The sequence below is a fragment of the Apis laboriosa genome, unplaced genomic scaffold (assembly GCF_014066325.1).
Source record: "Apis laboriosa isolate Shangri-la unplaced genomic scaffold, ASM1406632v1 scaffold1321_cov151, whole genome shotgun sequence".
In the NCBI taxonomy this organism is placed as follows: domain Eukaryota; kingdom Metazoa; phylum Arthropoda; class Insecta; order Hymenoptera; family Apidae; genus Apis; species Apis laboriosa.
Window position 1 is genome coordinate 2,243,003 of NW_025221248.1, and position 16,998 is coordinate 2,260,000.

General features: G+C 39.4%; 2 protein-coding genes across 4 annotated transcripts in view; one reads left to right on the plus strand and one right to left on the minus strand.

The window, feature by feature from the left end:
- Nucleotides 1–16,998, minus strand: part of LOC122720764 (cilia- and flagella-associated protein 298) — an 87,763-nt gene that overhangs the window by 37,942 nt on the left and 32,823 nt on the right. The gene's annotated exons all lie outside the window — the stretch shown is intronic.
- LOC122720763 (protein tipE-like) lies at nt 6,557–16,314 on the plus strand. Of its 3 annotated transcripts, none has more exons than XM_043947716.1 (5): nt 6,557–6,640; nt 13,377–14,937; nt 15,011–15,269; nt 15,501–15,668; nt 16,113–16,314. In XM_043947716.1, the coding sequence occupies exons 2-5, from the start codon at nt 14,652–14,654 to the stop codon at nt 16,156–16,158; spliced, it is 759 nt and encodes a 252-aa protein (XP_043803651.1). In that variant the 5' UTR covers nt 6,557–6,640; nt 13,377–14,651; the 3' UTR covers nt 16,159–16,314. The 3 variants fall into 3 exon arrangements, with proteins under 3 accessions (XP_043803651.1, XP_043803650.1, XP_043803649.1); XM_043947715.1 differs by lacking the exon at nt 6,557–6,640 and adding an exon at nt 6,691–6,823; XM_043947714.1 differs by lacking the exons at nt 6,557–6,640; nt 15,011–15,269; nt 15,501–15,668; nt 16,113–16,314 and adding an exon at nt 11,129–13,056 and having other exon boundaries at nt 13,377–13,917.

The window sequence follows — 16,998 nt, forward strand, 5'->3', positions numbered from 1 at the left end:
CCGGATGTGACGAATGGCTGCCAAACTGTCTGATCCCGGATCGATGCCGTTGGAACCGACGTGACTCGACTTCGTTCTCCACACTCTCTCTCACTCTCTCTCTCTCTCTCTCTTTACGTGAATTCGCGATTCTTCCTCGCGAATAAACGCCTCTTTGACCCGAGAAATGATTCCACGTTTCAAGCCTGCGGCGGACGGCGAGCGCGGGGCGGATTCATCCCCACAAAGGGGATGAATCGCCATTGTGAAACGTACTTTGAGAAGAAACGCGGCTCGGAAGTCGCGGTGACAGAGAAGAGATTGGCCTTAGCAATTTAACCTGGTGTCGTTCCAGAGAGGCTTGATTTGTTCTTAGGGTGATGGGCTCCTCGGGAAAATTGGCCGGGAGCCAATGAGCCGGCGAAATGTGGGCCAAACCGTTTCGTCTTTCTCTTCGCATCCGTGCACGTTTGTTTCCACGGATTTGTCGATAATCCTTCAGGAATATCCGATGCAAACGTAGCCTGTACATATCCTCCATGTTGTTAATTGTTATATTACTCTCCCTGTCCATAGATGGCCTTTTTTCCCTCTCTTTGCTCTCTTTGGTGGAACAGACTTCTCTGTCGATGAATTTTCGATCGAGTTTGACGGAATATCTCGTGAACGTTCTCTTCTTTTATCCGGCAGAGGGAGAAAAAAAGGAGAAAAGAAGGAGATATTCGTAAAATTTAACAAGTAAGAGTGAATTTCACGATTAAATTCTGACAGAATCTTGAAATGTTGGATTGAGAGGATGCTTTTTAATATTTCTTCACGAGATTTAAAAGAATTTTACGATAATATATATATATATAAATATTTGTAAAAAGGGAATAATGTAAAACTTATTGTTTTAAGTCACTGGCCTGTACGCTAAATATGGGACGTTCTCCATAATACTTGTAACGTCCATTGAATTTATTGACAATTGTAACAGTTAACTGACAGTGTGTCAGATGCAAATGACATTACCAGGTCTTCGAGAGCAGCAAATGGTCTTCCCATTTGCTCGCGACTGATAACTTTTCGCTGTCGACTCATCTAGCTTTCCGACATCTCGAAATTTTACGAACTCGACGTTTTCTCTTTGCATATCTTTACGTTCTCTCCTTTCTTCCTGATTAGATACAATTCGAAATGCACACGAGATAAATCTATCGTTTGCATAGAGCGAAACTCGTTTATCATTCGGAGAGCAAGATGAATTTCCATCGCGAATTTCCATCCGGTGTACGAGAGTTCCGTGTAACTGATTTCACGGAAAATCTGCATACATTACGCGATGCGTCAAATGCAAATGACGCCGATAAATCTACGACTAAGCTAAGCATGGTTCAACTAGCAATTAGAGGAGCGCGAGGTGGACGTGGAACTGACAAGAGCAACGATTAAAAAGGATACATCCTTTTAATAATAATCGCAACTTCTGCGTCCTTTCAAATTCTCTAATGATTTCGAAATCGTTGAAGAGAATAATTCTAACAAAACGAGGCGATTTTTAAGGCGTGTTTAAATTAATCTATACTTTTGTATCTCCTTTACGTTATTTTTAAAAAAAAGTAAGAATGTAAAATATAAATATTTAATAATTTTGACTACAAATATTCTAGGGATTATTAATTTTTTCAAGACTGTCTTACGTGTTATATATTCTCTCGTGCATCCATTCTCTTTTATCCCATCCCTTTACGTTTCTTCTAAATACATTCTTTCATCATTCAAAAATCCTTTGGGTAGCCACGTATTCTTATTCCATCCCAAACGCTCTTCTTTTTCTTTTCATAAATATTTCGTTCCTCACAGTATTTTATTTCGATTCTCTTCTCCATTCTCTCCCTTATCTTTTCCCAATCATCTCCATTCCTGGAGCAAGCGAAATTCTGACGGACAATTTTCGCCAATCACTATCACAATGGTTCGGAATAAACGCGATTTTCCATAAGAACGCGATTGAGAATAGTTTTGGCGGCGATAGAACTCTCGAACGAGGAGTTTTTGTTTCGATTCAAATTCACGAACCATTGGCAAAGAAATGGTTTGGACACGGTTTAATTCGCGATGCGAAAACACAATTCTTGCGTCCCGGCGACGATGAATAGTTTCATTAAATCATAAATGAAAACGCGGCCGATATACCTCGCGATTCGATCGTTTAATTCAATATAACGATAATAATTGGATTCTCGTTGAGCCGAGAGCAACGTTTTATATTCCTGCGAGTTTCAAAAGCGGGCGATTACAGCCCCGGATCGGGGTTTCGTTGTGACAAATCACCGTGTTCTTGTGAAATCGTCCTCGTTGATTTTATTATCGCGCGATAGAAATGTGCATTCGTGGGATACAACGATTGTATGATATATAATAGCTGAAATTTATCGCGTCATTAAACACCGAGATATATTATTTCGTCCCGCAATCATTACGATTACAAATGCGGCGTAACGTTTAAAATTTATTAAGAAATTTGCGTCGATTATGATTATGGGATGAAATAAGTATTTTGATAAGTTGTAAAAAGTGTATTTTCTTTGAAAAAGAAGAAAAATAAAATAAAATTTTCTATCTAATTGCGAGTGAAAATATTGACTAAAAGTATCAAAATGAAACTATGATAAAATGGTGTGGATGTATTTTTTAATGAATTCTTTGATGCTATTTTAAAAAAAGTAATACTTTGTTTATGGTGGAAAATAAATTGATTATCATAGAGTGAAAAATAAAATCTCGTTTAGCTATGAATTAAAGAACTTAGAAATGTTTGATATCGTGTATAAGACAATCTCAATTGGATTCATATTGAATGATGAAATATGAAAAAAATAGACATTATGTAATATATAATGTATCAAATATTAGTGTGTATGTATAAAAATCAATAATTAATAAAATTTGCAATTTACGATCATTCATTTAGATCTTTAGATTTATTAAAAACACGAAAAAACTTGAAAACCTCGAATGGTTCTAATTTTAAAAATTGTATTTAACAATAAAATTCGAAATGAAACAAATAAGAATTCTTAAAAATTTTAATTTTTTTCTAATTTATCGAGTTTGCCTTATTTTTTTCATTGTTTTAATTACTTACGATCAAAACTATTGTACATATATGGATATTCAAAATCGAAATCCTTCTCATTCTTCTCGTTCTTTTTCCATTACGTGTCAACTTGAAAAGGAAATACGAAAAATCGAAAAACGACGGGACAGGTATTTATTTTCGTATTGACATATAGTTTTCCCGAATTTTCTCAACACTAAAAGTATTAGTCTCTCCTATACATCGTTTACCATATCGATTGTGTTTGTGAGCCGAAGAACCTCCACGGAAATACCAATTCTCAGGAGGTTTCAACGCCAATTTCTTTGGCACGTGAACCAACTGTTCTAATTTATTTTCTCACTGCAGAAGCAACCGCCGACCTTGCCAATTGGTTATAATTCACCGTGCAAAGAAACGAAACAGAGAAGGAAGAAATTAAATCATCGATACACTCTCGCTATAATTTCTTCGATGATTCTGTCATAGTGATTCTGTCCTGTTTCGAGTCCTATTATTTTCTCCAACTCCGTGTGTACGTTTACTTGTAAAAATTTTCACATTGGAATACATTGTGGAGTGGAAAGGATATCGACGGAATGGAGGTAAATAAATTTAAAAAGAATTTCCTGTCCGGCGGAGAAAAATGTCGAGAATCTTTCGAGAGATAGATCGAAAGATTGAAATTATTGATTTATAACAAATATAATCTTTCTCGATGTTGTTCTTTTTTTTTTCCTTTTGATCTTTCTATATGTTTTTATACAATTTCCCAATGATTATATACCACATCTCGATAAAGAGAGAAAGACATTTCTATTATTTCTTTTTCTAGATAAAATAAATCAAAAAGAAAAAAAAAAAGTAGAAAATAGAGATATTACAAGATAATTAATTTTTCTCGGATGAAATAGAAGAAAAAACATTTCAATTTCAACGTGGCTAAAATTTTTCTTGAAACACTGATCATCCCTTTGTTGATAGATCAAAATTGGGACGTAAAAATTGGAAAGTCGCGGTGGGGTTAAAAAATAATCATTGCAACCACTCTGTCACCAATAATAAGAACTTCGAGAATATTTCCAACGACGAAAAAATCGTAGACAAAGTCGGTGTTGATTAATCGCCGGCGGCATCGTTTTTCGCCTCTTTTATTCGTCTGTTTTCCGCTCGAAAGAAGAAAAAAAAAAAAAAAACTAGGGACACGAGGCAATCATAATAAAGCTTCTCTCGATACTTTTATTCGTAAATAGTACTTCTAGAAAAAGAAAAAAAAAACTGTAGGAAATTATAAAACCAATTTTCTTTATTATATTTCACTTAGATTTACACAGGAGAATATTTCTTCCGTGATGGATCTTTGATGGATCTATTCCATCGCAATTGCATCGTTTGATCGATCGATACTTTTCAATCATTGTGTTTTGTATTTCCATATTTCTCTCCAAGCAAGTTTTGATCAAATATTTGCATCAGTTTCAGAATAAACGAAGTTACGATTAAGTTAAGCGAACATAATCTCAGCATTTAATCTTCGAAATATTCCTTTCATTCATTATCTAACCTAACTTAATTTCTAATCTAACCTAAACTCAAACTTTACATAACAAAAACATACGTATAAATTGGATTCCCATTTTCATACGTAAGACACTTTATTACACAAGATTTATTACCTTGCACAAAATGAAACGAAGTCATGATAGTTTGTTTGGGCTTGGACGCAAATAAATTATTGGAAATAAATTATTTTCCTCCTTCGTCGCAGAAAGAAACGAATGAGATGAGATATTGAAAATGTCTACAAAACAGTGTAAAAATTGAAAGGCGAATGTTTCCACTCGCGGAAACAATTTTCTGAGAATATTTCTGTCTGGTTTCTTCCACTTCCACCGATGGAATGGTAATGAAAGCACGAGACGAACTCTCTCGATAGGCGGATATATACATAAATATTTTGTATAACCCGATGGTTGAATACTACGAATATTGATTACACTATTGGAGATATATTTATATATATTTCTACGAGGTTTCCAATTTATATTTTGTTTACATTCTAAATTTCTCGATACGAAGGAAAGTAAAATTTATGGAAGGAATATAATTGTTTCTTATTCACATTTTCTTGTCGTCAATTTATGAATGAATGAATGAAAAGGCGCGTGTCTCATTGATACGAGAATGGACGAACATTTTTTATTCGTAATATTATTTATAATTATTTCCAACTCGAGAAACACGATTCCAATTGCGATGAAACTTCATACAAAATTACTTTTATTCGAAAATAAACGAGTATTTACCAAAATAAAATTGAATCACATTTCATCATTCTCACCGTGATCTTTAATCAATAAAGGATTATTAGAGAATTTTTTAAAAATTAAAGGAAAAGAGAGATTCTCTATCGAACATAGACATTTAAATATTTCCAACATTTCCGTGTGAATTTCAATCATGACGAAACAGCCCTGTAATTAATTTTATCAAACGGCTAATAAAAAAGAGCTGCTCAACAAAAAATCCTTCGAATTTGAAACTCGCGGCTAATTAAACCGATATCGAAGATTAATTAATTAAAAAAAGAAAAAAGAACCAATCGTATCCCAAGTAATTTTCATTATTCTCCGTCTAATTATCCCCACTCCCGGCCACATCATCGCGCGAATTAAAAATGAGGGGGGGAAAAAAAAAATGCCGCAGAATCGAATTCCAACATCGACTGTCGGATCGATATCACCCCCTCCTCTCCCCTAGCCACAACCGTTAAAACTACCCTGACAAGAGGAGAATGCAGGCTAACTTCCACCATTGTTGCAGAAACTTTAATCAGTCCTCTCGATTCCATTGTTTCGTTTCATTCCATTCGAAATCAAAGGGATTGAAAAACGAGGAAGATCGATCGATCGATCATCGCGCCCTTCGTCGCTTCGATCCTTCTATCCTGCCTCCCCCGACAGAACAAGAACCCAATGAAAGAAAAGCATTTCGCCCCTGGCTATCGATCACGAACAACGAGAGAGTTGAAAAAGAGAGAGAAAGAGAGAAAAAGAAGCAAAAGCAGAAACAGTGGTAAACCGAGGCGACAATAGGAACGATAGCACTCGTCGAGCCCGGTTAACGGGATCAGGAAATCTGATTTTCCGATTCCCATTCAGGCCACTTTTTCCCACCGTTGAATGAAGGACGAGTGGCAACGACAGGGACAGAAGAGTATAAACCCATCGAGTGTTACGAGGATGGGCGAACGATCGAGATAGAGAGAAAGAGAAACGATGGAGATAAAGCGAGAGAGAGGGAATCCCTCTATCCACTATATTCCCTGTACAGTCCTATAGTTCCTCGGAAGATATCGTTGCCAGTGGATGTGAGCGAGTTTCGAGGAAGAAGCCTCGGTATTGGTGGGCAACAGGAGTATTGATTTTCTGGTACGATACGGCAACAACGAGGTGGAGCCATCGCAGCTCCAGTGGTAGCGCACCGCCATATTTGTTTCCCTCAGGAAGAGCAGGGAGAGATTGCGGAAAGCGGATTTTCCAGGGGCTTCTTCCACTCGCTGATTCATCGCCGTTTCACGTAAGTAACCGATCAGTTGACGAGTGCACGCCCGTGGAAACGCTTTTCACCCCGATTTCCCGCGTCGATGGTGTTCCGTGCGGATTAGCGGCACTGCGGCGAGAATCGTGCGTGCTCGACCGATCGTGCCTGCGACTCTGCCTCTTCGAAGGCAGGCTGTAAACAACGCGGAACGTTTGACAGGTGGTTGTTGATAACAGCCTGAGTGATATTTACGCATCGTGACGATTCGTCGGTGATTCGACTTCGACTTGAGATCTGAGGGACGGAAAAGCGCGCGGCTCGCGTTTGATCGTTGCGACGCGAAGGAGCGACGATATTTCTCTTTCGCGTTGATATTTCGATTCATTTTTGCCCGGAGATCTGAGGCGTTCTTTCGGTGGTTTTGTTTATTATGGTGTATTGTGGGGTATAGTAATAGTAAAGGTGCAATTTCGTTGTAACGACGTGCAGCTGATTTAGTGCGAAACTAGAGTAGACGATCGTTAACCGATCGATCGGCTCGGGTTATTCTTGGACGTAGCACGTGGTGATAAACTGCCGTGCATTCACGTTTATAAAACTCGTTTCTAATTTCGGTGGATTATATATATTAGGTGTATTTTATGGGTATTGAATTTATAGGTAAAATACGGCGTGAATTTCAATAGAGGATAAAAGTAATATTAAAATTGATGGAGAAGGATAGTTCGTAGTTGAAATTGTAATTTCTCGTTTTCGAGCTTGTATATGTTGTGTAACGTGTAGAAGACAGAAGTTGATTGGATTAGATCGATGAGATCACATGTGATTGAAGTAGTACAAGTGCTCTTCGTGTTCTTGATTATCTGTTTTCTTTTTTCTTTTCGTTTTGCTATAAAATAGTATTTAAACCTTGCTTCTTTACCTTCTGTTTTCCTTCTTTTATTATTTTCTTAAAATTTTATTTTAAAATTATCCGAATATTAATATTCTCCCATTTTTAGAATCTATTTTTATTCGAGTCGCGTGAAAAGAAAATAATGAATTCTAATTCTCTTAATAAATACGATAAACTAACTCTCGAAATTTCTATGACATTTCTCCTTCTGTAAGGCAAAGGATTAATTTCGAACATAATTAAAGGAACCTTTTGAAAAAGAAAAAGTTCACAAGACGAAATAAAACGAAATTTTAATTTCAATTTTACATTTAAATTACGCATTAAAATTTTTCCTAGTTTATTATCGTACTAATCGAAAGAAAGTACTGTTATTATACTTTCATTCCACTTTCTCGTCCCACTTCCATACGCTTAAAACTCATTCAATCACCCCTCCTCCTCCTCCCCCTTCCGCGCGCTCTACAATCATAAAAATTACACACGCTCCTAACAAAAGTTTCTACTACCGCGTTACGTTATCGATTCGTGATAATCGATACATGATTTCCCACGCAAGGGGGATCCTCCTCGAGTCGTCAGCTGTTCAATAAGTAACAATAGCATCGAGAACTTTGGACGGAGCGATAATCATTTTTAAGGCGGCGATAGAAATTTCTCCCCTCGAAGCGTTCCACGATTTCAAACGAAACCTCGCACCGCCGCCAAGTAAACGCTGCTCTCGCCTTTCCCGAAGAAAATTGCCGCGCGGCAGAGAGAAAAAAAAGAGAGAGAGAGAGAAAAAAAGAAAAGCCGAGCAGCCGAGTGTATTTTCCTTCGCGTGTACGTGTACGCTTCTCGAGTCTGGGAAATCGGAGGGAACGGCGTAGAATTGGCCCGAAATATTTATGCGGAGCGGAGAGGGTACGAAAGTGTCGTGTTTCGTTTAACGAGCGCCGCGACGCGACAAAGAGGATGCAGGAAACGGAGAAAAGCAATGGAGGGAGGGGAGAAGAGGGAGAAGTGGCCTTCTCGTTTAACTGGAAACACGATTGGGAGGAAACAAAGCAAGTTTGGAATAATAAATTTAACGTTTCGAAGTGGGAGTTTTCATTTACACGCGACAAGGGATGATAGAGGATTTTTAAATATACGGGAATTGTATTATGATCAATTGCTCAGTCAAAATTAGAATCGCTAACAATTTTTAATATTTCTCGTGCTTGGATAAAATTTAATCACGAATTTTATTAATTGTTCATATATCTCACATATTCACCAATTAACTTATATAAAGATACAATTTTTTGATATTTGATAAAATCAATTACAAATAAAAAGTGTGCATAATAAATAATGGATAAGTTAATGTAAAATAATAGTTAATAAAAATTATCAAATACAAATATTGAAAATCACTAATTTTTTGGCCAAGATCTGTTCAATCATTTTATCTAACGATATTATAAAATATTCCAAGATAACTTCAACTCGACAAATTCAATTAAATGAATATAAATTACCATGAAGCGTTCAAAAAATTTTTAACGAGAATTTTAAACATTTTCTAAAGGATCCAGGAAGAAATAGAGAGAGAAAATATTTTTTAAGTACTCCTCGATAATGGAATTGCAGGCAATAGACGCGTGTGACCAAGATCTCGAGGAAGAAGGCAAAGCAGGTGCCACACCGTCTGCGGGTAACGCTCGATAAACTACATTACGTGCTAACGCGTCGTGCCTTCTACTTCATCCTCCCTCTTCCTTCTTCTTCTTTTTTTCACCCCTTCCAGACTCCCCTCCCTCTCTCCTTCTCTCCGTTACCTTCGCCTGGAACTGTGTCAGCCCGCCAACGAAGGTCCTAGCCACGACGAGGAAACTGTGTCACAACCTCATCGGTGGCATCGACTTGGCGGGAATTAAAAAACTGGAGCGTACATGTTATGGAAAAACGTGGGCTGATAATTAAGCAGTTTCGCGGGAACGAATGTATTATCGCGATCTCTGGCTGGCAATTTCCGCGTTGGAAGGAAGAAAAAAAAAAAAAAGAAGGGCCGCGTCTCAACTCCTCGCCCCTTTTCCTCTCGTTCTCGTTGCGATATAGGGCCACGAAATAGGGTTTTCGAAAATTCTTTTTTTCGAGTCGAGCCAGAGTACCACGATCGTGGACTCGAGAGTGGTGTAATTGCGGCAATTGTCGAGTTTCTGCGTTCGCACGGCTGATATATTACGAAAATTAAGCGAAGAAAAATTTGTCGTGATAACGAGTCAGGTCTGTAGAAATTGTTTCTTGAATTTTCGAATTGAAAGTGGTCGGGTTGAGAAATATTGTTAGAGGAATTAAAAGGGGATATAAAAAATTGAAGGGATAAAAGATTTCTATAATTATATTCGAAGCGATTAATTATGCTTTGAACTTCGTGCTTTTTGTCTTCTCTACTTCTGTTCCCCGCTCTTCAAACTGTGTCACCTGCCTTGAAAGCCCCTATGGCGAGGAAAAGTGTGTCACAGTTGCGATGGTTAGTATCGCGCACCACCGATAATCTCGAAGGAAAAACTGACCTGATTGCGCGTCGTGAAGGGAAAAATTATTTTCCTTAATTAATTGCGCTTTACTCTCGCGATTCATATTTATTAATTTTTTTTTTTTTTAATTTAAAAGCGCAAAATAAAAATTCCGAATTGTTCTTTCGCGTTAACGCTTCGTCGTATCGATATCACGAAAGATAGATTATTAAAATGAGTATATTGCATGACAATTTGCATTCTAAGAAATGAAATACACGATAACAATATGATTTTCCATAAAACGTTTGAAACTGGATATTGCAATAGACGCTTGATGTAAAATTTTATGACGCAGAAATAATACGAGGGATCGAGGTTCCTTCTTGATTTTAATCTTCGATGAAAACTTTGTTTCGTCAAAACCATAAAATTTAAAATGAATATTCAACAGATTGAAATTTCTGATTTAAAGGAATAATTGTAATCAATAATGCATCTATTCTCAACGATGTATCTTCGACCCAGTTTCATCTGATATATATATATATATATTGTATTTGCGTGCACAACGTTCTTACACTGCCATACTTTGCTGCACAATTAAAATAATATTTGATTTAATGAGGAAAACTTACGAGTCACGAATTATCAGTAAAAGAAAAAAGAAAAGTTGCAAATTGATTATTTTAATCCTCGAAGGAAAATCGTGAAAGATAAATCCATAATATGAATCTATAGTGATTAATCGTCTATTATTACAAAGACATCCACAGACATCTAAAATTCAATTGCCTCGATTATTAAATGGTCATTCGTTCCTCGTCAACGAGAGAACACGAATAACAAGAAGAAGAAGAAAACTTGTCCATCAAAATTTTCCATCAAACGGAAGAAACGATTCAATTACGACGGCAGATCCACCGGATCCCGCCATCTCTGGACGATTATCCTTTACCAGAGATTCCCCCCCGATGGCACGAGGGTACATCGATGACGTCAAATGCGGCAGTACACGGCGTCGTTGCAGTTCGAAGTGGCGCAGACGCGAGGCATCGATCGATGCGCGCCGCTTCGAGCTTTCGAGCCGCGCACCTTACACGAGGCGTAAAGCGAACACGAAAGCAGAACACGCGCGCGGCCAGCCTCGTCTCCTGCCGAGCAAAAAGAGCATCATCGGTGCCACGGGTTCGCGAGAAACATCTGACGCGAATATCCTCGAGATGCGGAGGTTAGCCTGACCTTAAGCCCCTTCTCTTAACATCCTTCTTGAAATCGGTGGAAGCTCCATCCGTTCTTTCGCCAAGCCAAGGGACCACAAGCCAGTGTTGTAACCATAAAACAAACAAGGGAGTAGGCAGAGATCGATCGACCGACAGCTGGAGCACGGGACAAACAAACGTTACAATGGAGGACTGTTGATTAACCGATTCGAACCACTTGCTTCCATGGAAGGGATCGTCGGCGGTACGTACGATCGTCTACCAAACCTTCTATAAAAAACCCTTCTATGTATCGATAGAACGTCGATGCACACCTCTCGACAGTGCACACCTCTTAGCTTCGATCTCTTCCAAGTCTAAGAGAGAAAGAAAGAAAGAAAGAAAGAGAGAGAGAGAGCTTTCGGAAGAGTAACCGAACGAACCGAGTAACGATGTAAACCTTAGCAGGATATTACAGATCGATCGTTCCCTCGACATCCGTTGGTGATCGAATCGAAGAGATGCCTAAGCAAGTGCCAGTGGAGAACTTGGTGATCCCGCCGCAGGACGGCCGGATATGCGGGACGATTTGCATCTGCCAGATGACGGCGGTCCTCTCCTCCGTCGCCCTGGTCTACCTAACGGTGGCCATCTACATGCCGAGCACAAGGGCGTTTCAATCGGGTATAAGCGAGGTGCCAGTGATGTGCACGACGATACGCGCTGTGAACGCGGACAACTGTGAATGGGGTAGCTGCGGGGAGTGGTGCCTGTCGAAAACGTCCGGCCCGTGCGTCCAGATCCACGTGAACCTTCGTAGAAACGGTTCCACGATATTGTTGGCAAACTGCACAAACACGACGAACAAGACTTGTTACGGGATCGATCAGGAGAACGCGAAGAAATCGAAATGCATAGCGGACGAGTGTCGCAATCTGACAGGCACGTTCAATTGCTCGTCGGGGGTGTGCATCAACATAACGGACGCGTTCGAGTGCATATTCCACGACACCGACCCACCGATGAAGTGCTCGGGTAGACGCGGCAAGATAACCTGCATAGACATAGACGGCCTGTTCAATTGTAACCGTGGGACGTGCGAGCGTATCAGGACGCCGTACAACTGCGACCGTAGATGCGTCGACATACCGACAAGGAACAAGAACATGATCCTGATGACAGGCGACAAGGTTTATCTGAGCCAGTGCGAGAGAGCTATAGACGTGCAGACGAATCGGGAAATATGGCACGAGGATCGTGGGGACGTGATGATGGCTTCGTGTTACGGGATATTCAACTCGACCCTCGGTGTCGAGGCTGTCGATTGCATCAACGGCTCCGTGTTGGAGAAGGATCTGCTCACCGACCTCACCAACTTCACCTACCTCTCCTATCTCAACATATTCGCCACGAAACCGTTGGACGAGACAAGGATGGTCGCGCCCCCTGAACAGGATCTCATCATCGCGAACGAGAGCCGTCTGTTGATCAATCTCGAGGGTTGCGTCAACACTTTGAGGGAGGAGTGCAAGGAGTTCCTTCACGAGTATGGGAAGGACGGGTCGGATCATAACGCGCGAGCTAGATTCCCTTGCTATTACGCCGAGAGTAACACGGGGATCGTTGTTTCCCGTTTCAATCTGGAGAACACGTACAAGGAGTTCCTGATCGCGTTGCTGTTGCCCAGCATATTGTTCGTGGTCAGTTGCCTGACGTTGATCTTTTGCCAGAAGACGGTGGTCGTTGGGGACGACGCCAAGATGAGATTCAAGGGCACAGTTGGAGCACTCTCGTCCATGGAGAAGAGCGCTTCGGGTAACCTGGGGGATGCTGGCGGAGGAAACTCCGCTATGGCGCTCTGAGATCCGTCACGTAAGGATACGTAACGAGTTAAACGGGACAAATAGGGTTGATAATAATAGGGGTGTCCTCGTATACACGTGCACAAGACGGCTTGTATTTGTTATGTTTGAGTTATGTTTGAATAGACACATTGAAAGAGAATAAAGAGGATCGATGATTATACGAATGCACGAAATTTGCTGCACTATCGTTACACAATTATTAAAGTAGAGTTAAAAACGTGATAAAAACGTTGCAAAGGCTCGTGCATAAAAATGAATATAATTTTATTCGAAATCAACGGAATTTTTGTTCACAATTTTTGTTGAAAATTTTCTCTCTGTTCACAGGCATTCCCCTCCTGGAGGAGAGTCCGGCTCGTCAGTCGATATTCTCCCTGCGCGGGCATTATTAAGGTGTGGGGAGGGGGGGAACGCGTGGTTAAAATTCTCATCTTGCAAAAAAATACAAAAACTACAAAACATTCCAATACTTTTGCAAAAAGCGCGAAACTATCTTTGAACAAAAAAATCAAGTAAAAAAGAAAAAAAAAAAGAAAGAAAAGGAGAAGAAGAAAGAGAGAGAGCAAGCGGTCAAGAACAAGTACCAGAAAAAGAAAAAAAAAGGAAAAAAAAAAAGAAAAAAAGAAAGCAACAAGATTTTTTCTACTCGCACTGCCTGCACAGAAAAAAAAAAGAAGGTAAAAAACAAACTTTCGAGAGCGCACGTGCTTTTTTCTCAAAATATCCGCGTCGCCTGGACAACAAACAGAGCGTGCGCGGATGAATCGCTTCGAAAAGTTCGTACGACGCAGCTCTCGCCTGTCTCTCTTCTGCTGACAAGAAGAAAAAGGATCCTGAATTTGGACGATCGACCAATCATTTTTCGGAATACGACGGAAAACGGAATTAAAAAAGAAGAAAAAAAGAAAAAGAAAGGAACAAGAGAAACAATTCGGCGTCTTTTACACGTGACACAACATTCGTCGGTAGCTTTTAAGTGTCCCCCTTCTGATTGATTCGCCGTGACAGTAGATAAGAACCACTTATTACATATAGCTCTTTGTATCGAGGCTAAGCAACTCTTATTGTAATCACACCACAAACACTACACAAAAAAAAAAAAAAACCACTTTGCGAATCGAAGGACGTGCCTTGCTGGTAAATGATCGATCCCAACCACTACCACCACCACCACCACCACCACCACTGCACCACTGGCATACTAGCCTAGACAGATCTCTTTGATATATATCTCGTCGCTTGAGAGCGCATGTTTTGAAAGTATTCGAACCGCACACGCTTGCAGTATAATTAATTAAACAAAATCAATCGATCGAATCTTATCGTCGACCATCTATTTACTTACAACGGAGAGAAAAAAAGAAAAAAGAGCCTGACCTGAATTCGCTGAATTCGAATTCCAAGCTACCAAACAAAAAAAAAAAAAAAAAGGGAAGCGTGAATCCGTGGAAAGATAAAATTTCCGTGGAAGATCGATCAATATCCATAATAATCGTCGTCTTCGGAGGCGGAAAGAAGAAGTTTTCAAGTTTGAGGGAAGAGCGGGTCCAAGCGGCCCCCTACAATAGAGCAATCATTGATTCCGACGAGTCGACGGTGATCATGGGCGCCCAGGAAGAGGACACCAAGTCCAGCACCATAGGCGGGGTGCTGCCTGTGGTGGAGGTGGTGACTTTGGTGGAGAAAGCTAAATTCTACACCTCCCTCTGCCTGGGTACCACGGCCATACTCGCGGTCTTCGCCTTCCTTTTTCTGATCCCGTTCGTCGTGGAGCCGGCAGTGACCACGATCCTGGCCGACTTTTCTCCACACGCTGTTGCCTGCGTCGTCACCGACCACGTTTACGCCGAGGGATTGAAGAATTGCTCCTGGGCAAGCTGTAGAGAAGGTACAGGTCAAGTTCCACGATTTGAATTTGCACATTTGAACGAGCGGGATGAGATCGTTCTGTGTGATTATAGGTTGTACAAGCGCAGCGCTTCGTTGCCATCAGATCAGGGTGAACTACACGAGGCTGTCGTTCGAGGAATTCATAGCGAAACCGTTGAGCACCATACAGTGGGACGTTTCAGACACGAAATTTTTCGTGAACACGGAGGGTTGCGGTTACCCGCCCAGGGTGAACTGTTCCGACTTCGCCAAGAAGTATGGATACTCGAACATGGGGAAAATATTCCCTTGTTATTACAGCAGAACGCATCCAGAGACTGTCGTTGCAAGGTATAATTACCAAGGCTGTTCCATTCGTGACCAACTTGGCAAGCACGAACGCGTGCCATTTCCGCGGTTAAATCGATCGGTTAATGCAGTTGCTATCGTAATTTTTCAATAGATTTGCATCTTCTCATTTTTTTATCTATAAAATTATAACTTGTACTACGATTGAAAAATTTGTTTTATATTTTATATATATATATATTTTTATTGATCCGTTTCTTTTTTAATTCTTAGATACTCTTGGGATGAAAATCTGAGGCATCTAGTGCTAGCCTTGGTAGTGCCTACAGTTCTTTTCGGAGTGTCCCTCGGTGTGTTATGCTATTGGTATTGTCCACCGATGGGCAAGACTTGCGGAGGACCAGGTCGCAACTTGATTGACAAGTACGCAAGGAAGGAAGAGTAAGTAACGTGTATGTATGCAGTGCCCAGTGTGGCTAGAAGAACCTATACCTCATCTACGTTTTAGAATTGCTTCGAGGAATTTCATCATAATTCGTCGAATTTAAAATTTGGAATGTCTTTGACTTCCATTTTTGCCGAGCAACTGAATTACAACTGTTTGTCCAATACATCGTGATATCAAAAATCTTATGTAAATTTCACGACAAACGATACGTTTAATCATTAATCGGATATAAAACGTGCAATATTATTTTGTAAAAATAAAAATATGATTCAAATTAAAATTTTAGAAAAGATTAATGATAATATCGTGGAAAAATTTGTTTGTTAATAACAAAGGAATTAATTTAATTTTCCTCGAAGCAATGTTCCAGTAACCACAATTCGACAAAGAGGCCCTGCTGTATTTTCTATTACAAGTTTTCTGTTGCATTCGTACAGTATTCTGGGAGAGGACGAGTTCGAGGAGGATGAGGAGGAATACTGACTGCTGCCAAGGGCTCACCCCCCAGCGAGGGAGTGACGCCGAAGGAATTACTGAAAAATAATCCCCGTTATTTACGTTCTAAAATTAATCGTTCGAAAGCAATAGAAGCGTTAGGGAAACTTCCAGCAACGAAGATAAATGCATTTACGTTTCCGATTTCTACTGTTTATTGATTGATCTTAATTGCGATACATTGCACTTTGAGCATAATTGCATTCGTTAAAGGAGAATTGGTATAAATAATTTTGCTCCTTTGTATATTTCCCATTTGGATATGGACCATTTTTTGACGGTCCGTAGTAAATGAATTATTAAATTGCTGCATATGATATGGCCGATTCAAAAAAGAGGAAGAAAAAGATCATTTAAAAATTCCAACTAAATATTTTTAACGAATTATACATATTCACGCACGATTTAATGCTTGCAAAATATGAATTATTAAAGAAACAAGTATAAATCAATATTGAGTTTAATTTAACTTTAAATTTTGATAAGCATCTAAAGAAATTTGATCTTTGACCAAGCAAAGAATTGAATTTTAATTGATATTAACATCGTTAAAAATTTTTTCTTCGGCTATTTCATCTTTAACGATATCCCTCTCACAATTTTGCAATAAATCAAAATTAATATTATACATAATATTATACGTTTATTATACGAGATATTATATAAAAATAATTCCTTTTTCTAAAGACTTGTCCCGCGATAAATCGCAATACGAATTTTGAAATTTTAAATCGAACGGGATCGTACATCGAAAATATTTTCCAAAGCGATCGAATTAAACCGAGAATGTCTGCGATATTTTTACACCGAGTTATTCCGAGAAAAAAA

Excerpts from the sequence above, each read along its gene's own strand:
- LOC122720763 (XM_043947714.1), top strand. The coding sequence starts at position 11,706 with ATGCCTAAGCAAGTGCCAGTGGAGAACTTGGTGATCCCGCCGCAGGAC.